The sequence below is a fragment of the Chionomys nivalis genome, chromosome 13 (assembly GCF_950005125.1).
Source record: "Chionomys nivalis chromosome 13, mChiNiv1.1, whole genome shotgun sequence".
Classification (NCBI taxonomy): domain Eukaryota; kingdom Metazoa; phylum Chordata; class Mammalia; order Rodentia; family Cricetidae; genus Chionomys; species Chionomys nivalis.
In genome coordinates this window covers 39,776,282-39,799,286 of record NC_080098.1, presented here as the reverse complement: position 1 = coordinate 39,799,286, position 23,005 = coordinate 39,776,282, and the positions used below count along the sequence as shown (strand labels likewise).

At 38.8% G+C, this 23,005-nt stretch overlaps 1 gene segment (V, D, J or C); it reads right to left on the bottom strand.

The window, feature by feature from the left end:
* Nucleotides 1–11,728: 11,728 nt before the first annotated feature.
* Nucleotides 11,729–19,113, bottom strand: LOC130886022 (T-cell receptor gamma chain C region C10.5-like). The segment is given in 3 exon segments: nucleotides 11,729–12,211; nucleotides 14,197–14,585; nucleotides 18,899–19,113. Coding segments are annotated over 3 exon segments (636 nt in total).
* Nucleotides 19,114–23,005: the final 3,892 nt, after the last annotated feature.

Sequence of the window (23,005 nt, the reverse complement as noted above, 5' to 3'; positions counted from 1 at the left end):
TTGGCCTCAAACTCACAGAGATCCCCAGGCCTCTGCCTCCTGAGTCCTGGGATTAAAGGCGCACACCACGACTGCCTGGTTTAAAGTAAGATGTTATGTCAACACAAAAGCATTTCACTCACCTCAAAGGAAATAAGCAACAGTTTATTCTGGAACTAAATATGGGGACATGGATTCAGAATACCTCAAAGTCTATGTCTAGTGTGCTAACATGTTCAGAAGTTGTTAGAGTAACAAATAAATAAAGGTAAACACTTGCGAAACGTGGTAGGAACAACAGACAGGTGGGTTGCAGCAAAGCAAGAACATTTCCGGTATTATTCTCATAGACTACACGGCGACATTCCTAGCTTTTGTATTGGTGGAAGCTAATGGCCTGCTAAGAATACATTCTAAAGGGGTTTTTGATAGTCACAAAGATGTTATGCCTGACATAGTAGTAAAAAGTAATGAATGACCTTCAAAGGAACTAAAAACAGCCCAAGGTAACATGGCTTTGCTCAGTGATATTCTGAGTCTGTTCTACCACCAACTGTAGTCATATGGACTTGGAGGATCTGGAACTTGGGTCAGCTTCTCTACTTTCTTTGCTAATAATGTCAGTTCACATTAGACTTTGGCTATTTATCAAAATATCTAACTAATTTTCTTCTTACTCTTGGACAAAAGAAAATAGAATTCATCCTTATTGGTCTTTGTTTCAAGGTTTGGGAGTGTCACCCCTCTACACAGGGGAAAAAGTGTGGCTTTTCTAGAACTTTGAACATGAATCTCCATCACAGAGAGAATTTACTAGAACATAAAAGATAAAGATTCTTTTTAATCCAGAAGTTATATAGACATCCTTAAAATCAAGAAACTAAAATAAGATAAAAATATATACCCAATCCAAAAAAATTCTCTGTGTTGAAGCTGTTTCAAGTGGAAGACAGACGACAGAGTGCTGTGGGACAATGGTTTGTACCCTGTCACTTGTAGTTAAATAAATGTGATTGGCCAGTAGCCAGGCAGGAAGCAGAGATGGGGCAATGAAAATTATGGAAGAAGAAACAGTCAGTCTGCATTCGTCACCCAGACACAGAGGAAGCCAGACACAGAGCAAGCAAGATGTGACTACCTTGCCAAAAAAGGTACCAAGCAACATGGCTATCACAGACAAGAATTATGGGTTAATAAAAATTATAAGAGTTAATAAGAAACCTGAGCTAATAGGCCAATCAGTTTATAATTAATGTAGACCTCTGTGTATTTCTTTGGGACTTAACGACTGTGGGACCAGGTGGAACAAAAATCTCAGTCAACAAATGGTGCCAACATAGACAGCTAAATCCACTTAAAATCTGAGAGAGTTTGGGAAGTAATCCTAGACACAAAATAACAGTGTTAAGAATGGTTTCACGTTGGCAGCAATTTCTCAGGTTTGCTCTCTTTGTTAGAGGCAAGTACATCTCATTTAAGAGAGGCTTCCTGATTCAGCTTTAGCTGCAAAACTTTGCAGCTCTTTTAAGAGGTCCTGCCATGAAACACTTAAATGGTTTTATAAATAGCCAACAGCATGCTTCTTGGTGGTGTCAGGGACCATGAAACTCCATAGAGTTGTGGCACTAAACATGGCTTTGGCCAATACCTCTGCCATAAGGCTAGACTTTCAGAAATCTAAGGAATGGGGTGGATCCAGCCATCAATGTGCTCTCCAATTTACTGAGAAAACAGAATAATATCAGAGACGGCCAAGATAATGTTAGTGTAGCAATATGGGAGGGACGGGACAGAGAAGAACATGAGCTTAATTTTTTATAGAAAGCAGATATGGTGCTGGGCTGAGGTTCAGCATGGTTGTTGAATGGAGTTCAGGAGATGCCATTGCTAGAGACCAAGCTGAGGCTCTAGGAGTACAAACAACCTACTACAAATAGATTCACACTAAGGTTTCATATAAATCCAAACCATTAAAATAGGTCTGTAAGATTGAAATTTCTTTTTTTTTCTTTTCTTTTCTTTTCTTTTTTTTTTTTTTTTTTTTTTGGATTTTTCGAGACAGGGTTTCTCCGTAGCTTTTGGTTCCTGTCCTGGAACTAGCTCTTGTAGACCAGGCTGGCCTCGAACTCACAGAGATTTGCCTGCCTCTGCCTCCTGAGTGCCGGGATTAAAGGCGTGCGCCACCACTGCCCGGCTAAGATCGAAATTTCTAAGGAGTTATTAAGTGAAATAAAAGTCGAAGAATTAAGCAGGATGATCTGCAAAGAGAAGAAAAAACATAAAAGAAGAAAAAAGAAAAAGGAAAGGAAAGAAGGCACAAAAATAAAAGTAAGAGAAGAAGAAAGGAACAAAGGAAGGGAGGGAGGGAGGAAGGCAGTCTAGTAGAGTTCCCATCTCTTTTATAGATTAAATGGCCCTGGTTCACAAGCCTCTTGCCTAAGAGAATCTAATTAGATATTTGAAACTTAGTATGTTTAAGTAGGTGCAGTGGTTGGCACATCTACAATGAGAATACCCACACACACATTCTCATTCACATAAAACCATCCTATTTTCTTGGATTGAATTATAAATCCACTACAGCTGTGGATTTGGATGTGTCATAGCAGAGAATATATAGCAGAGGAACTTTCAGATCCTGGAATAAGTACCGGTAGATGTACTGCTTTTAAGCATGAATGTCACAAGTAGTTACAGCAGATGATCAAGTTGGCCTGGTGACTGACACCAATATATCTTCTAAATTGAAAATAAAAATAGGTTTCCTGCAATTATTACAGCAACTATGACAACAAAACAACAAATTTCTATTAAAATTCTTTAGCGTGGTAGCTATGTCACCTACCAGGAGGCAGAACTGTAGCACAGATTCTAATTGGTATTAATAATAAAAACCCAGAGTCAGGGGGCTGGAGAGATGGCTCAGCGGTTAAGAGTACTGACTGCTCTTCCAAAGGTCCTGAGTTCAATTCCCAGCAACCACATGGTGGCTCACAACCATCTGTAATGAGGTCTGGTGCCCTCTTCTGGCCTGCAGGCATACACACAGACAAAACATTGTATACATAATAAATAAATAAATATTTTTAAAAAAAAAAACCCAGAGTCAGATATAGGGGTTAATGCTGAAGATCAGAGAAGCAGAGAGGCCAGTCACTAGAGAGTTCTTTTGCCTCTACCAATGCTCAGATTCAATGGGAGATTCTGTCCTCAGACTGCATCTCCGGACTCTATCTGTCACCACCAAACCTCAGACTGCTCTGAACTCCTGTCTCGTTCATCCTTAAATTCCTCTCTCCACCCAGCCATATCACTCCTGTCTCCACCTCCTTAGTGCTGAGATTAAAGGCATGTGATCCCAGGTGTTGGGAATTCGGTTTCTCTTTTAGACAGATTCAATCTTGTATAGCCCAGGATGGCCTTGAACTAACAGAGCTCCCTCTGCCTCTGTCTCCCGCTCTCAGTGGCTTAGCTCTGCATTCTGATTTTCATGCAAGTTTTATTGTTAAAACATAAACAAAATATCACTACACAGAATAGATGGAAGTTGGGTCAGAGCCCACAGCATGCCTTCTATTCCTGGACCGCAGAAGGAAAGAGAGCAGCAATTAAGCAGAAAATCCTCTCAACTCAAAGCGTATAATCCCTGCCAAGTTAAGGCAGAGCTGTTCTTCCAGACAGAGCCAGAAGTGGGGCAAAGTGCCTGAGGGTTTATCGTAGACTCTACCAGGTGTTTAGTCAAAAGGAGGAACTGTTGGAGAGAAGCTGCCTTTGCTTCTATGTTATTATTCTTCCTCTTCATTTAGGATACTTGTAGACATCATGAGATCTAGGAACACTGGGTTTGCTTTTTGTTTCCTTGAGTACATAGCCAGTGGCAGGGTGCTGGTTCTACAGATACCTCTATATTCAGGCTACCTGATTGCCTCATTCTTCATTTGCTTCATTGCTTCATCTGATCAGTTACAGCTGTCCCTGCTACACTCTTTTCATTAAATGGCCATAGTTCCTACTTGAGCATGTTTGTAGAAACATGCTCTGAATCTTCATGAAGATACAGAGAAAACTAGTTTTGTCTTCACTTTTTTGTCCTTTACTCTGTTTCTGTCTAGGTCAGTGTGATACTGGCAAACTTTATTTTACTGATGATCACACTTGGGCGTAATACAGTCCATGGTTACTAGTAATATCCATGCAATCTTTATGCTTCAGATTTCTTGAATCCTCAGTTCCAAATGTTTTGAAGGGGTGATAATATCCACATCAGTCAACTTAAGGTTGGCCTTAACCCAAGTTAGATGTTCCCTCTGTGGAAGCACAGAAAGTAGGAAAGAGCATGTCTATCTTCTACGTACACTTTGGATAATATTTCCATGGTCCCAGGGTATAGACTTGGTACATACAGAGCCAAAAGTCAGCCAGAGTCCTGTTTTACTGTCCCATTTGAACATCTTTTTGTTGCTTAGTACAGTTTTTGTTGTTAATATGTCTATTTTTCGAGGAAGTCTTTATAACCTAAATTTGAAGAGGAAAATATTTAGCAGAATGATTTAAATAAACAATCTATTTTATATCAATTTAAATACTTCCATGTAGTCCTGAGTAGTAGAATCTATTAGTGCAGAATTTAAAAAGTCAGTTATAAAATTGATTGCCTAAATTTCTTATTGGCCCTCCAAACATCTTCATTTTCTCTGACAATCACTTCGGGATCAAGTGGATGCGGGACATAATCAAACAGAACTTAGCTCAAATCCTACCTATAAAGTCACTTCATTTGTCAAAGTCTAAAACTTTTCATTATAAAATTGAGATGCTAATAATGCTTACCTCTCAGCTTGGTTATTATATTAAATGATAGATTAACATTGATCTGCCACAGAAGCCTTACTTAAGAAACAAGAGCCTCATTACTAACCTCATTAAACCATTTACAATGATCTTCATTCTTGACAAAATACTCTGCGTATTTGACTATACACATAAGTAAAGATTTTGATGCTTTTGCTTGTTTTGTTAAGAACAGGAAGTGTGCTGAGTCAGAAAAATCTGCCGCCCCTTGGAATGTGTGTTTTGAGTCTGTCAGTATCTGAATACAGTTATATAAAGTTTATTTGGGTACTTTTTAGGTTTTAAAGGTTAAAATAGATAAAGGGATCAAGACTGCAGATAGGAATGGGGTCTTCCAATGACTGAAAAAATGGTGATGCTTGTTCACTGATGATTTTGTTGGTGAATTAATACATTTCTTCATGGTAATACTTCATGGACATTTGCCTCACCTCCACTAACACTCAGTTCCTACTGTGGTCCTCAGATCATGCCATTTTTTAAAACTGTTTGGTGAAACTCAGACTGACCTGGTAATGAGTACCTGATAATCTTATATTTCCTTGGATTTGGAAGATTTCTTAATGCATTGAAATTCCACTTTTATGTAAGTGAAATGCCCTTTTAAAGGATCAATTATTTTGTTTTGAGCCTCAATTTCTCTAGTATTTCTTTTAAAAACCCTCTATAACTCTTTTCTTAAAACTCATGCTCATGCACTTTGCCTAATTTTATAATGTAATAAGTTCAACATATTAAATGATCAGCTGTATTTCTCTTGGTATAATTTATTTGGCACAAAGATTTAGGAATATGAAATGGGTAGGCATCCATGATCTCTTAATATCTTCATAATGTTTGACATGACCTTCTGGCTTTCATTGTTTCCATTGAGAAGTCAGGTGTAATTCTGATAGGTCTGCCTTAATATGTTACTTGGCCTTTTCCTTTGAAGTTCTTAATATTTTTTCTTTATTCTGTATGTTTAGGGTTTTGATTTTAGTGTGGCAAGGGTACTTTTTTTTGGTCCCATCTATTTGGTGTTCTGTAAGCCTCTTGTATTTTTATAGGTATGTCCTTCTTTAGGTTGGGAAAGTTTTCTTGAATGGTTTTGTTGAATATATATTCTGTGTCTTTGAGTTTGGACTTCTTCTTCTATCCCTATTATTCTTAGGTTTGGTCTTTTCATGGTGTCCCAGATTTCCTGGATATTTTGTATTAGGCTTTTTTTTTTTAGATTAAACATTTTCTTTGACCAATGAGTCTATTTCCTCTATCGTATCTTCAACACTCAGTGCTGGCATAACTGGACATCAACATGTAGAAGAATGCAAATAGATCCATATCTATCACCATGCACAAAACCCAAGTCCACATGAATCAAAGACCTCAACATAAACCCAACCATACTGAACCTCATAGAAGAGATATTTGGAAGTACACTTGAACACATTGGAAAAGGAGGATACTTCCTATATATAGTCTCAGTAGCACAGACTATGAGAACAACAATTATTAAATGGGACTTTCTGAAATTGAGAAGATTCTGTAAAGCAAAGGACATGGCCGACAAGACAAAATAGCAGCTTACAGAATGGGAAAATATCTTCACCAACCCCACAATGGATAGAGGACTGATCTCCAAAATATAAAAAGAACTCAAGAAACTAGCTATCAAAAGAACAAATAATCCAATAGAAAAACGTGAAGCACAGACCTAAACAGGGAACTCTCAACAGACAAATCTCAAATGGCTGAAAGACACCTAAGGAAATGCTCGACATCCTTAGTCATTGGAAAATTGCAAATCAAACCAGCTCTGAAATTCCATCTTATACCTGTAAGAATGGCCAAGATCAAAAATACAGATGACAGCTTGTGTTGGAGAGGATGTGGGGAAAGGGGACCACTCCTCCATTGCTGGGGGGAGTGCGAACTTGTACAGTGGCTTTGGAAATCATTATGGCAATTTCTCAGAAAATTAGGAAACATTCTATCTCAAGACCCAGCAATACCAATTTTGGGTATATATCCAAAGGAAGCTCATTCGTACCATAAGGACATGTGCTCATCTATGTACATAGCAGCATTATTTGCAATGGCCAGAACCTGGAAACAACCTAGATACCCCTCAACAAAAGAATGGATTAAGAAAATGTGGTACATTTAAACAATGCAGTACTACTTGGAGGTAAAGATAATGACATCTTAAAATTTTCAGGCAAATGGATAGATCTAGAAAACATATTCAGTGAGGTAATTCAGACCCAGAAAGACAAATATCATATGTCCTCACTCATAAGTGGCTTTTAAACATAAAGCAAAGAAAAACCAACCTACAATTCACAACCCCGGAGAACCCAAACAATGAAAAAGACCCTAAGAAAGACATACATGGATCTGAATAGGAAGGAGAAAAAGACAATAATTCCTAAGTAAATTGGTAGCATGGGGGTCACAGAAGAGGGTAGAAAGGAAGAGGGGAGGAAGAAATGGGAGCAGATAAAAATATATACCACAGGCCGGGGGTGGTGGCGCACGCCTTTAATCCCAGCACTCGGGAGGCAGAGGCAGGCGGATCTCTGTGAGTTGGAGGCCAGCCTGGTCTACAAGATCTAGTTCCAGGACAGGAACCAAAAAGCTACGGAGAAACCCTGTCTCGAAAATTCAATATATGTATATATATATATATATATATATATATATATATCTCACAAGAAAAACAATAAAATACTAAATGAGAATATAAAAAAGAACTATGAAATGAGGATGAACAGAGATTGAGAGTAATGCAAAATGTTACTATTTTATATTATTTTTAATTTCAAACCATGTGATGTGTCCAGTAGTTTTCCAAGTCCTGTTATTTGGAAAACAGGAGTCCCAGGACAGCACTACTATCAATTTTCTGAATTGATTGTCTAGCTCATTTGAATAAAGGGGAACTAATATATATCATGAACTATTTTTCCAAATGTGGAATTCACCTTTTACCTCCCAGAGAAGCAGCCTGTGAGTCTCCACCATTAGCTTTGTCTTTCTAGAAAGGATAACTGAAGAGCAGTGATGATGCCGGTGTGGGTGGAGATTCGGTCCTGCATCTCTGTGCTGTTCTGAGTGTGAGCCCACATCAGCAGTCCCACTGAGAGGCTGGAGTGCAGGCAAGGGCTACTCATAGTGAAAAGAGTGGAGGGAACTCCCCAGTGTTTGTCTTGGTACAGAACCTTAAGAACTAGGAGGGGCAGGCTCCATGACAATTTCCTGTCTCAGTAATAGAGCTGCACATACTCAAAGACCACAGCTATGGTTAAGCAAGACATCATCCATCTTATCAGCTTAAGCTGAGATGAGTGCTTGCTCCCTAGACAGCTGTGCAGAGCCAATAGATGAAGCTAATCCTCCTAGGGGTCACCCAGCCTGGTTTAAAAAGTGGCTCTGATTACACACAAGATTATGGCAGTATCTGATTCAAGTGTTCCATGACATCAGACTGTTAAAGCTACCCTCAGATGTTACATCTATACTTATGCTTTCCTGGGACTGGACAAATGAGGCCAAGTACCTGCTGCCCACTCTGTGTCCAGCCTGTGCAGCCAGGGTTGGAGATACTTTCTTTCTGTGTTCATATTTCTGAGCATCTGAGTCTACTCTCTCGTTTACCTAATACTCATGCTAATATCTTCAACTAAGCCTTTCTCAGGTGACTCTGATAACGCTTCTCTCCCGAGGTGGAACTACTAAGCAATGGATGACTTTAACACAACTGAGCTCAGGGCCTTCTGTGACTTCCTAGAGTACATTGTTCTTGCCACATCTTCATTTTCCTATGCTACTTGGATCAGGACAAGCCTTTTTCCTTTTCTTCCACTAAGAAAATGAAGCAAAAATCTCTTTGGGATCTTAAATCAAGCACTGGAGAAACAAACAGACCCTTGATGGAATGCTAAAATTATCTTGGGGTTACATCTCTCCTCTGTTTCTGTTGGGTACAGTGTCTACACAGTTCTCAGAACAGATTCCAATCCCCACTGCAACTGAGCTCTGTGAGCACCAAGCATAAGCCCAGCGTCCATCAGCACGGAGACTGAGTTTCCAGTCCACTTCCGGTATGTGGAGTTGGAGGTTTTCTCTCCAATAGCTGTGGTCTTTTGAAAGCAAGCGGAGCTGGCTGTGGTTTAACTGCTGCTATTTTGTCTTCTAACACCTTAGCCACACCTTGTGCTGTCCCAAACATTGGTGGTTTGTGTTTAACCATTTTCCAGGAAGCAACCACATTGACAGAGTAGGTAAACAAAAGAAGCTTGAGAAAGTAAAACTGCTATTAGCCACAGGACATTCTCTCACCATCCCCCTGCCCCAGCATTCTCTCTGCACACTGCTGAGGCTCAGGGATGCCCAGGTGGACTCCAGCAAGAGGTGCTAAGGTGGTTAACATCACATGAGACAGGCCTGGTGCTATTGGCCAATGATGTCAGTTCCACAAGGCTGTTGCTAATTGTCAGTTTCCGGTCATGACATCTGTTTCCTTGTGCAGTGCAGACATAGTATCTCTGTTTAGAGGCTAGATGGCTGCATCTAAAGAAGTCTAGTCAGTTCAGGAACACTGGGGAGGAAGCCTAAATTAAATTTCATCTTCTTAAAAGGCCTGACTCTTCTTGTCCCCCAGCCTTCTCCGTGGGAACCTCTGCTTGGTTTTACAGACACTGAAGTTGATTGGACAAAACTTGAAGCCTTTTCATTTTAAGTTAAAAATATAAGCTCTAATTTGAGGACATGTGCATAGATAAAGAGGTGATTCCCTTCATCTACTCTGAGCCTAAAAGCTAAAGGTTTTCTTGAAGATTAGCTTCCATCCTACAAAGAAACACTGTGCTGGATAAGAGCAGAACCGCTCACACCAACCACGTGAGGTCCAAGACCTGCCATTGTCTGCGGAGCTTTAGGAGACCCCATAGTGCTCCCTGCCACCACTTCCCTGTATGAAACACTGACACTCTGTCTATCTTATTGTGTGTTTGCTTGCCTGAGCTGGTACATTCTTAGTCCCCTGGCCGGAAAATACTACAACTGTGATTCTCACCATTAATTCATTCAGATGTCAACTGCTTGGTTTGTAACTTTGCATGCAAATCTGAAATTACTTAAATTTAAGCATTGTTCTAAGGATGCATAAATTTTAGTGTGGGGCTTAAGCATTAGAAAATAATAATATGATGTGTATCTCAAAAAGCAAAGGAAAAGACGTTCAAATATTCTCATGGCATAAAAATGATGAATGGATGGGCTAGGAAAAAGCTGTGCTGACCTTGATTTAAAGAATACTCAATATGTGTATGGACTCAAAAATTACATAGGATTCCATAAATAGGCACAGATTTTATCACTCAGAAGAGAAGCTGATATAGCTAAGAACAGCCAGACAAAGTAGCCAGGATTCTATCTGAAATGTGGCTCCTGGTTCAGGGTTCTCCCACAAAATCAATCACGTACTTACCTGCCTGAGGCTGTTGTGCTGTGATAAAAGTCATGGACCAAGGAAGTTGCATAACCTTATTTCTGCATCAAAAACTACCTAGATTCCCAGAATCTTCTACAAGTGATTCTGTCTGTGGATGAACTAAGTCTCACGATGCTGCTCATATCCACATAACAGCATTAAGGGATCTACGTAGTGCCTGAGGCTCACAGTCCACTATATTAGTGCTCTCCCTAGAAGAGCAGTTTCAAACCAAAGACAAATGCTCAATGGAAAGCAGAATAGCTGTTCCAGCTTACAGAAAGGGACACAATTATGACGATAGAGCAGATTGTGCTTCTAGCTAGAGGAAGGATGAGTGAGAAAGAACAACAAACCAGTAACCTGGAGTGATCATGAGGAATAAAGAGATGAACTCACAAGTCCTTAAGGAAATTATCACTAACTTTATTAAGGAAGCAATGGGTGTTTTTATAATTTGTAGGTTGTCTTGATTTAATATTACTAAGAAATATAGGATATGTAGAACATTGATGTTCTCTCTCTACTCCCCTCTCTCTCTCCCTACACACACACACACACACACACGAGATCAGAGAAATCTGGCTTTAAGTTACAAGTGCTGATTAAAAATAGTGACCTTCAGTAGTGAGATTAGTTCTGCAATCTCTAAACTGTGGTCCATGATTGTATCTATTTCAAACAACTGTTAGAGGATCAGGGGTTGCTTGTTGTGTAGTACAAGACATGATCCTATTGTACCCTGTCACCCTCCACGTGGAGAAAATTAGAAATAATTTTGGTGCATTTTTGTGTGAGTGTGGTATCCACTCTCTAAGGTAAGGTCAAGGGCCTATATAGATTAGGGCTCTCAAGAGCTTGCTTGTAGTTGCTATTACTAATTCATTTAACATGTAAAACCCTAGCAGATAGAATATTCTGACTCCATTTCACAGAGGGAAGCTGTGGTACTGGAGTTCAGTGTCTGCGGTCACTCTCCTCCATCCCTTTTCCTCTCTGGAGTTCCGGTAGCTTCCAGGGAGCAGCCCGAGGGTCAGCAAACATGCTGCTATGGAAACAGGCACAGAGCTGAGCATGCCCAGTTTGAGTCATGTTAGATATCTGCTCATGGTCAGGAGAAAGCCTAAAACCAAATACCCAAAATGTGATGGCCTTTAAGAGCAATAACATGACTCTTTCAATGGCCTGTGGTTCCGCCTACACCCGCTGTCACAAGAAATGTCATAACCACAGACTGTAGACCAAGATCAGGAACGTGATTTTGGACTCTTGTTACCAACCGTCACTGAAGGCCATGGCTCTGTTATCATACTGTGTCTTTCACGGTTATTAAATGAAAGTAAAAACTGACAAAAGCAGACTTCTGATTTTCAAAAGAATTTATTGTCTCTAATATGAAGTACAAGAATTCAAGCAGTAAAGAAGGCTCTTCAGGGTGTCTAGCTTGGAGGCTTTCAAGGGAGTTAGCTGGCTCAAGGGCAACAAGGACTGCGGGTAGAAGGTGCAAGCTACGTGTACTGGAGCTGTGATGCTCCCGGCTCCTGGGGGAGGGAACTACTGAAGAGGATAGAATCAGAAGGGAGGTATCCTTGGTTAGAGAGAAGTTGCTCGAATCGCTTATGAAAGTCTGAAAACTTTTAAGCGATGACAGAATGTTATGCATGGGATTTTACAGAGGTCAAAGTTAGCAAGAAAATCCAGCTGGGCCCCGTAAGGCACAATTTCACAGGGAGGATGAACAGGAGCTGACTCGTTGCGCCACCGTTCACTTCTTTAGGATTTCTTCTCATTGCCACAGGTAGCTGCTCTTCTAGCCAGAGAAAAGCTGACCATGGCCAGGTGGATCGCACTCTTGAGGAGGAGGAGAAGGTAGGTGTAGTAGGCAGAGGTGCTCGTGAGCTGAAGCTGCAGCACGGCTAAAAGAGGTTTTTCATTAGTCCTACCTGCTTGTTAGACAGCGTAGCACAGGTTACTGAGGAGGGAGTAGTGGGTAATGATTGCTGGGGACCTACATGGAGTAACAAACAGCTCTCCTCACTCAAACCTAAAACAACACTCACCGTTCTCAAAAGAACCACTAAGAGGGCCCTTGAACTTGGAAGTCAGTTAATCTAAACTCATCAATGCTGGTAACTAATGAGTAACTAGATGACTTAGACTTAACTTTTATCCTGCTATCTTTGGTGGTTAAAAATAATAGACATCTGAGTAAGTGAATTCCTTTGTTGAAATAAGTTGGGGTACATCACTGTACTGTCATTAAAGTACACTTTACTTGAATTAGTTGTTCACTGTGTGGCTGTGATGTGCGTAGTGACACAGTAGCTGTAAATATCACTGTCTATTCTGTATCACCCAGACATTTAGATATTTATAAACTAATCCAAGGCAGTTCGAACATTGTTGTATTCAAAAGGAAGAATGCTGTAATGTTAGCTAAGCATACTAAAAACCTACCATTTTCATGCCAGCAAGGTGTAGGCTCAGCACTCACGGCAACTACAAGAAATAACAGTAAGAATTTGTTAATTAATATGCACATTATTTGACAGTTCTCTCTGTTTGTGAATATGCATATATCTACATGTCAATGAATACAAAGATGTCCTAACATAGACAAAAGTGTATTAAAATATGAACTCCATAATCATATAATTTTATATAAATACATTATAGAAATGAGTCTCTATATATATCACTCAGTACACGTCTTTCACTTGGTTTGTTTCTGTATACAGAGAAGCAGAAATTCAAAAAGAATATTTTTCTCTTTTTACCCTAAAAAACATATCAAGCTGTCTAAAACGGTCTTTGGAGAAAAACAGCCATGACCTTCCAAATCAAGTACCTTCCCAAAACAACTGCCCAAAGTTCATTGATCATTTTAGTGACTAAGGAATCCCCAAGGAGAAACCTAGGAAGAGGCTCACAGGTTCTAAATGTTCTCATTCTTCGTAAGTTCAGAAAGTCCCTGGGGCTTGAGACTACTGTTCAACACCAGCAGTTGTGACAATGAATTGCAAGACCACCTCTAGGCCCTTTGTACATTCAACCCTCTGCCTGGACGTGCAGCTTTGTACCCACTGAATTAAGGGATCCTTTGGGACCTTGCATCGGTTTTATTCTGAGTAAGTTGGAAAGAGTATGCATTCATCACTGTACAGCCCCCTCCATGTTGGGACACTGACGTGCTAATCCTGGTCTCGCCATCCACATCCCTGCTCAGGCCCGTGTGGGCTTTCTGAAATGCTTTGAAATGTCAGGAGATGCATTGGTTATGAAGCATGCTTGCAACCACTATCTTTACTTAATTTTTAATTATGATATCCTATATGACAGTGATACATACAGCAGCAACCAAAATCTGAAAATTTCAAGGCTGCTAAGTTCACTTCTTTTTTTAAAAAAAATAAACTTTGACTCTTTCATTTGAATATATCATTTACTGAGGCACCCGTTTCTAAGGCATCAATGTTTGAGACTTGAACTTTGTACACAATAAGATTAAAGTAAATTATTTTGCTTGCTTGGCAGAATATTCCTAATTAAGTCATCAAAACAGAACCTCCATTTTAGCATTTATCATGTACTTAGTTGCTTATTGTGCCATTTTTAAAAAATAAAATTAACAATTTCTAAAAATAAGGAAAGAAAGAAAAAAGAAAGAAAAGAAAGGAAGGAAGGAAAAAGAGAAAGAAAAGAAGGAAGAAAGAAAGAAAAAAGAAAAGAAAAAAGAAAGAAGAAAGAAAGAATCAAATCTGGACGTTTTGGATAATGATGATAGCCAAAGCCTCTGCCATCTTAGTATTTTGGTAAAGTACAAGATAAAATGCATGCAGTGGCCCTGCTAAAGGTCTTATGTTAATTTTTATTAATACATGATAAAAAACCTGGATATTTTCAAACACATTTTCTAGAAAGCTATATTTCAAAGGATACGTGCACATACCTTTCTCTATTGGAGGAAAGGAAATCTCTTGATCAACTCCTTTTTTATTGTTCTCATGTTTGACAATGCATCTGTGCTCTTTACGCATTGACTCTGAAGTCACGGTAAGCCAGCTAAACTTCATGTATGTGTCATTGGTTTTCAGTGTATTCCCTTCCTGGGATTCCAGGATCTTATCGCCATCCTTTTCTTTCCAGTATACCCTTATAACATCAGGGAAGAATTTCTCAAGGAGACAAAGGTATGTCCCAGCCTTATGGAGATTCGTTTCAGCAACGGAAGGAAGGAAAATGGTAGGCTTGGGGGAAATGTCTGCATCAAACATTTTGTCTGTAAGATAAAGTGGAAAATCAATAAAAATAATAATCATGAAGATAGTAGTTATTATTTCTGAGACAGAGTCTCAGGTAGCCCAATGTAGCATCAAACTTGCTATGTAATATGGATGGCCTCCTCCTGCCTCTGCCTCCCAAGTGTTAGTGCACCACTAAATCCAGTCACTCAAAATAATTGTTATATATCATTATAAACACAATATTGAATGGTTAGGAATAACTTCTGTCTTTACACTACCTGTTTTCTCATGGTGAAATATCCATTCATCTGGGAGGATGGATGGTAAGGTGAGGAGACAAATCGCTTCTATGGTCATTTTACAGATGAAGGTTTCCTGTCATTCCTAACATGCTTCCTTTCCCCATCCTTTGTGACTTTGTTCTCTGGCAATTTAGTACAACCCATTGTCCATTTAGCTGATTATAATGTGCCCTGCTTTCCTTAGAGCTCAGTGGAATCAATGTCAGGAGGTAGCTTTCAACTGTTCATTGTAGCTGTATGTAATGGAAATATTCTTCCATGTATAATTGCAATCGATTGAATAGATCTGCTAGCTGAGGTTGCGGATCCCTTTCTCAGTTTGAAGTTCTCAGGGATCTCCTAATTGCTCTCTACTTTTAGGAAGCATCCCAGCCTCACATGAGAACCACTCCTAGTTTTGGAGTTGAGCATGTAGCTGTAGCTGCACCTCCAAATTATTCCTAGTGTCCTGAATGTAGATGCTTCAGTGGATAACTACCTAGTAAGGGGCCGTGGAGAGAGGGGATCTTCCAAGGGAGGAAAAGTGGAATATAATGCTATTAAGGGATAAAGAGAAAACTAGAATGGGATTAAATAGGGAGGAGGATGGAAAAGCTGAGTATGAGTATGGACAACTAACACTAAGTGAAAAATCACATGCAAATCTACAACTGTAGAAGCTTCCTAAAATATATACTTATATAAAAGGAATTTAAATAGAATTACCATAAAATGGGAGAGAGAATGCCCCAACAAGAAGTTTTATGCCACCAAGCAAAACATCCAGTGCCAGGAATGAGTTATACCTTATTGAGGCTTAAACATCACAGGATATTCCCAAAGCTATTCCTTACTCTCCATGACCCGATGCTAAGGCTCTATAGCTGAAGACACTTCGTACTTATGTCATTAAACGCTATTTAGTTGTATCATTAAACATGGAGAAACTGAGCCCAACTAGAAACTTTACCCCTTCTGACTAGTATTTATGGTGCTAAGTTACTCTGTATAATACTAGAGGAGAAATTCTGCTACCTACAATAGTAACCTGCTTGTAAGATATAATGGTGAATTTATAGAACATTTTACTGATTAATCAAGCATTTTTTGATTGGATTTAACACCCACTCCATGAAATGTAACCCATATCAGATACTGCTATGAATACCAAACACCTGAGACTAGATTGGTTGCAAGCCTAGGAAAAACTATAATCCTATAATTCTGCTAATGGAACATAGCAATAAAACAACTCTAATGCTATGCCCATAGACCTGTGCATTGCTCAACCCTTATCAGAGAAGCTTCTTCTTAAAGTATATATCTATTAACATAGAGACTCACAACTGGACAATGTTCAAAGAATGGGAGACTTTGGAGCACTCAGTTGTAAGTGGGGATGTGGTCATCTATCCTTTTCCCTCAGGGCCAAAGGATCTATGTGGAAAAGAAGTAGAAAAATTGAAGATCCATAGGCCTGGGACATCTGTTTAGATGGTGCGTTCTACATATGGCAGTATGGTCACCTAAACATGATGTGCACAATTACAACACCAATTGACATTCAAGCATTGGTGAGGAAAATCTCCCATCTCCAAACTTCAAGATGAGGAGCTCCACACAATGAATAGATGCTAAGAGAGGGAGAATCAGTGCTCTGTAGGGATGGGTACCTGGTAGGTCATGTAATCCCAAGTGGCTAGACATGAACACATGCACATAGAATAACACTAGATGGACTTAACAGGTTATATAGATAGATGATAGATAGATGGATGGATGGATAGATAGATAGATAGATAGATAGATAGATAGATAGATAGATAGATAGATAGACAGATAGATGATAGATAGATAGATGATAGCATACATATTTATATAACACAGTTACAGAAGAGTCATGAGTTTGACAGGGAGTTGGGGGAGTTCAAAGAGGAGGAGAGTGAGGTGGAAACGATGAAAATACAGTACTCATAATAAAATTCTCAAAAATGTATAAAAACACTTTGTAAAATTAGAAACATAACAACATTCTACAACTCCTACTAAAAATTTTAATGATTGACAATAACCCTCCCCCTGCCTTTTTTGGTTTCTCAAGACAGGGTTTCTCTGTAGCTATGAAGCCTGTCCTGGAACTCACTCTGTAGACCAGGTTGGCCTCAAACTCATGAATATCCTCCTGCTTCTGCCTCACAAGGGCTGAGATTAAAGGTGTGCACCACCACCACACAGTTAGCAATAAAAATTCTTTAAAAATATTAAGAGTCATGAGTTTTCTCAAATGATAAAATAGCTGCTAAGGAAAAACAGATCCCTCCAGATGGAAACCTTGTGCGTATGTAAGTAAATATGAAGATGATCTTCTCTCTTAGCAGTTAGGAGATCAGCAGCATCTCCCAGAAAGCTTTGCTGTATAATAAATGTTATTGGTTAAAGCGACAACAATTGCTTCTTCATGGTGGAGACAGTCCTCTCCACAATTTTCGTGTCTGTTATGAATTGGACAATGTCCTACATGCTTTATTAACATTGTCACCTTTGGTTCTCACATAATCTTGCTGTTCTCATACCCTCATCTGTCTTACTTATTAGGAACTGATCACAAAGTCTCCCATGTTCTTTAGGAACAAGTGGAGAAGTTATAGTTCCATAACTGTGTTCAAAGCCTAGGCTTGTTCACAGTACACTAGACCTGGAGAAAAATGAAGGCTACTATCTATTAAGTCTATCATAGACATGTCTGTAATAATAAACCCCACACCAGTGTCAAATGCTTTATAATGACTTCTGTCATGATATATGAATGTTTTATGGAAGTCTGAATATCTGCAAGCATTATATAAGATGTTTGTACAAGTGTTCTTTGTATCAACATTTGTAATTGCAATCTCCTGGAAAGTGCTTCAGAAAATCCTGCTCACAGCCCTCTTCTTTCTAAACATCACCACCTCCACTTCACTATGGCCATGCCTTGCCTTCCTTCAATTACTTTGAAAACATATTCATTCCAAATCTACCTGTGACAACACATTTCATTCTCCTACTGAACATGAAGGAACTCCAAAGTGATTCAACCCGCTTATCCAACCAGGAATCTAACTCTGCCTTGCAGCTTGTGTTTTGTTCCCATAGGTTGAGGAGTTTTATTTTATTTTTTAAAAGATTTTCCAGCTGTTTCTGTATTTCCTCCCTTAAAGGTTTGTCATATATAAATCAGTTCTCAGTCTAGAATGTAATTTCGAGTTAATTGAGACTTTTTTTTTCAGAGAGAAATTTTCAAAGAAAAATAAAAGCAATAATCATGTGCTTGGGCATAACTACTAATAATTAGACAACAAATGTGTTCTTATAAAAAAGTAAAGACACAGGAAAAAAATTTGGACTATAAAACTATCCTAAGCTTCCTTGAGGGAAATAATGATCACATAAAGATGTTAAACCGTGAAAGGCCATTTACATAAACACTGGGCAGAAACAGTTTGCACAAACTACAAATTCTTACAGAAAGCTCCAGGTAATATTTCAATAATCAGAGTGACATAAATTGTGACCCAAAATGAAGTCAGACAAATAAGAAGGGGATTCATTCATGTTCTATAGTAATTTGCTGTGAATTATGATCAAAATCAATAATAATGATCTCCAGTTTGTCTGGAGAATGGAGCACTAGCTGTATTCCAGACTACAGAGACAAGCCATCAACAAACCTTCATTCTGAGGATTCATCTAAAAGACATTTTACAACACTATCCTGAAGCAATAATTTACACCAATCGTCGATGCACATAATCCTCGGAATGACTTCCACTTACTCTTTGTATATGCTACTATTCTAAATATAGTTTCAATGTCTTATGAGTGGAAAGAAGAAACCATTTATAAAGTAGTTTTTGCTGTCATATTCAATAATCTATCCTGAAAATGACTCAGGCTAAGAACATTGTAGTCAGATACAGTAGCTCATCATGGTTTCTGGTCTTTCTCTACAAATATATATATATATTTGTAAAAAGTGAATATATACACTTTTCATCACTGGAATGAAGCAGGAAAAAGTTACTTACCAGAAGGGATTACTATGAGCTTCGTTCCTTCTGCAAATACCTTGCTCCAGCCCGAGCTATCACAGTGCTCACAGCTTCTACAAAAATCTGAACCTTCTCCAAACTTTCCTGACATGACAGGCAGGCTGAAATCTTGTCATGATACACTGATGTGGTGTCCTTAGAAATCCATTGATTATAAATTGTGTGACATCTGGTTACTTGAAAGTTTTTTCAGAAACTAACTTCATACATTGTTTTCCCTGAAGGAAGTGATGATGGAAAATAGAGGGGGTACAGTTGGTTAACTGGTACACCAACTGTGAGGTGGTGATAAAAAAATAGAAGAGGTACAATTGGAGAAGAGAATTGGGCTAACTTGTCCATTAACTGTGTTTTTTTTTTCAAGTAACTAGGAAAATTATTCTAAGAATTGTTTTGTTTTTAATTCCAGGAGTTCAGTTGTGCTGAAACTACTCAGTGTTTACATCAAAAGAATGCGTTTTGGTTCTCACAAGCACCAATGCTTCTTCTTAGGAAGAGAGGAAATATTTCCGAAAAGAGGAAGCTCTCTAGTAATTTAAAATAAAGTGTGTCAACACATATGAAAAATGCGACCCAACTTCTATATTTTAAAAAGCTGCCATTATTAGTTTCCATTAATCAAGAACTGTTATTGTAGCTTTATCAATGAAAAAATGTAATCTTTCAAGCCTTACTGTAAAAAAATTGTAAAAATTAATGAGTTATAAAATGTTTCATTGCATTTGTAAAAAATAGTGGTACATACGCCTCTAATGGGATTTAAGACCTCTCAACAAGAACTGTACCATGTCTGGTACTGGAAACCTAGCTAGCTATTTAATGGTTATTGGGAGAGAATCTCCAACTACTAATTTGCTAAACCAGAATAATCACTAACAACAATCTATAAACATTAGTCCTTACAACCACAGATAAGTGTAGTCATCACCCCTCATTAAGGAAATTTCTCTCTGTAACAGATGGAGACAATCACAGTCAGTCAACATACAGAGTTATGGGACAAAATCTTAGTGGATACATCTACAAAGATACATCTCCCACACCTATGGCTCAAGGTACATTATGGAAGAGAGGCCAGAAATATTGTAAGAGCCAGAGGATCAGTGGATTTGCTGTAAGATTGTATCTCCTAGTAACAGCAGAAGTTTTGTTCATAAAGTCTCACCAATATGCCTTGCCAAGTGTGAGCAGAGCAAAGATGACAACCAACGAACAAACTAAACTGGAAGTGGAAAAGTCCAGAAGGTCTCAACCCTACACAGAGAACTATAGGAAACTGAGTAAGGCTGGGAGTGGGAGGGGTGGTCCTCCCCAGAGGAGCACATCAGTTGGTTGTCCAGTGACAAATAATCAACTGTGAAAAGATTCATAAAGTAACATTATATGAACTGGAAGGTTATATTTAAAAGTATGTATGTATATATATATATATATATATATATATATATATATATATGCATTCAATAGCAATTAATGAAAAAGAGGCCATGAACATGAAGGAAAGCAGAAAAGAATATATGAAAAGGTTTGGAGGTTGGAAAGGGAAGGGAAATGTGATTAAATTAAATTTTCAAAAGTAAATAAAGAAGCATAAAATATAAAGAATATATGAAAAAATCAGCATCAAGTTTTAGTAGTTGTCCACTAAAATCCTTTCCCATACCCAAAGTAGAAGTTCAGAGCAGAAAAGTACTGGTGCAAGGTCATGTCTATGATAAGTTTAAAATAAACTATGTAAAATATAGAGATTACCCCACACATGGTTTTTTGTTGAGAACACTGATATATAAAAGCATAGCTTCCTGATTATCTCAAAGGGAGGGAAAGAGTTACGGGTCCAGTTTTTATCTATTCTTCCCTGCACTGAATGAGCAGCCTGCCATCCCAGCCTGCTACCTAGCTTTGCAACATAGTAAATGAAAGTGCTTCATCTTCAACTCTCCAGTCTCCAGTCTTCTTACTAAAGGTGAGGACCGTGAGTTCTCACAAACACTTCCCCTCTGCACATAGAAAATAGCTTCCTCTAGTAGACTCTAAATAGCTCAGGGAAGAAAATCAAATTTTGATTAATGGAATTGGATCAAAATAAAAGGCTTATTTAGAGTAAAGAGATGGCCTAATGAATGGGAGAAAGTCTCTGCCAAAAATTAATCTGACAAAGGATTAGTATCTAAGATACATAAAAAAATTCAAAAGCTGAAAACAGAAACACACACTCCCCAGTCCAATCAGTAACGGTCAATGAATTGCAGACTTTTCTTAAATAATGAAGTCTAAATGACCAGTAAGTAGTTGAAATGCACTCAAAATCCTTAGCCACTGGTGAAGCAGAAATAAAAATTGCATCCCTTCCTAATGAGAATGACTTCCATCAAGAACAGAGTCAACAACTTCAAAAATTATTGCAGGGGTGGTAGTAAGGAGTCATTATGGAACAGTCTTGAGGATGGCTAGTGAAGACAACTTAAATCCTAATTCAAAGCGAAGATTGAATAAATAAATATGTAAATGATGAGCAAATGAAGCATCATAAAACTCAAGTTTGAACATAGACAAAGTTTTGTATTGCATTTTCAAGTTGGAAAATGACAACTTTATTTAAAAAAAATAAAATAATCTTCTTTTCATTTTACATATCAACCCCAGTTCCCACTCCCTTCCCTCCTCCCATTCCCCCTACTTACCTCCCCATCCATTCCTCAGAGAGGGTAAGGCACATTGCTTTGGAGAAGGTTCAAGGCCCTCCCTATCATATCTAGGCTGAGCAAGGTATCCATCCAAAAAGAATAGGTTCCCAAAAAGCCTGTAAAAGTAGTAGGGATAAATCCTGGTGCCACTGCCAGTGGCCCCTCAGTCTGCCCCAGCAATCCAACTGTCACCCACATTCAGAGAGACTAGTTTGAAACTATGCTGGTTTCTTCCCTGTCCTGCTGGAGTTGGTGAGTTCCCATTAGCTCAGGCAAATTGTTTCAATGGGTGTACCCATTATAGTCTTGATCTCTTTGCTCATATTCACATTCCTCCCACCCTTCAACTGGACCTTGGGAGCTCAGTCCAGTGCTCCAATGCAGGTCTCTGCCTGTTTCCATCAGTTGTGGATGAAGGTTCTATGGTGATATTTAAGATATTCATCAACCTTACTACAGGGCAAGGCCAGTTCAGGCATCCTCTCCTCTATTCTTTAGGGTTTTAGCTGGGGTCATCCTTGTGGATTCTTGGGAATTTTTTTAGTGCCAGGTTTCTTGCTAACTTCATAATGGCTCCCTCAATCAAATTATCTCTTTCTTTGCTCTCATCTCTGTTCTTCCTCTATCTTGACTATCCCATTCCCTGATGTTCTCCTCACCCCTCCCCTTCTTCCCTCCTTTTACCTGTCCACTCTTCTTTCTCCCCTCACCCCCGTGCTCCCAATTTTGTCTGGCTATCTTGTCTATTTCAACTTCCCAGGAGGATCTATATATGTTTTTCTTAGGGTACACCTTGTTACTTAGCTTCTCTAGGATCATGAACTATAGGCTCAATATCTTTTGTTTATAACTAGTATCCACTTATGTGTGAGTACATACCATATTCATCTTTCTGGATGTGGGTTACCTCACTCAGAATCATGTTTTCTGGTTCCATCCATTCACATACAAATTTCAAGATGGCGTTGTTTTTTACTGCTGCGTAGTACTCTAATGTGTAAATATACCACTTTTTCTTTATTCATTCTTCAGTTGAGGGACAGCTTGTTGTTTCCAGGTTCTGCCTATTACAAATAATGCTGCTATGAACATAGTTGAACAAATGTCCTTGTAGTATGATTTACTATATTTTGGGTATACGTCCAAGAGTGGTATTGCTGGGTCCTGAGGTAGGTTGATTTCCAATTTTCCGAGAAACCACCATATTGATTTCCTTAGTGGTTGTACAAGTTTGCATTTCTACCAGCAAAGGAGGAGTGTTTCCCTTACTCCACATCCTCTCCAGCATAAGCTTTCATTGGTGTTTTTTTATCTCAGCCATTCTGACTGGTGTAAGATGATATCTCAGAGTTGTTTTGATTTGCATTTCCCTGATTGCTAAGGAAGTTGAACATTT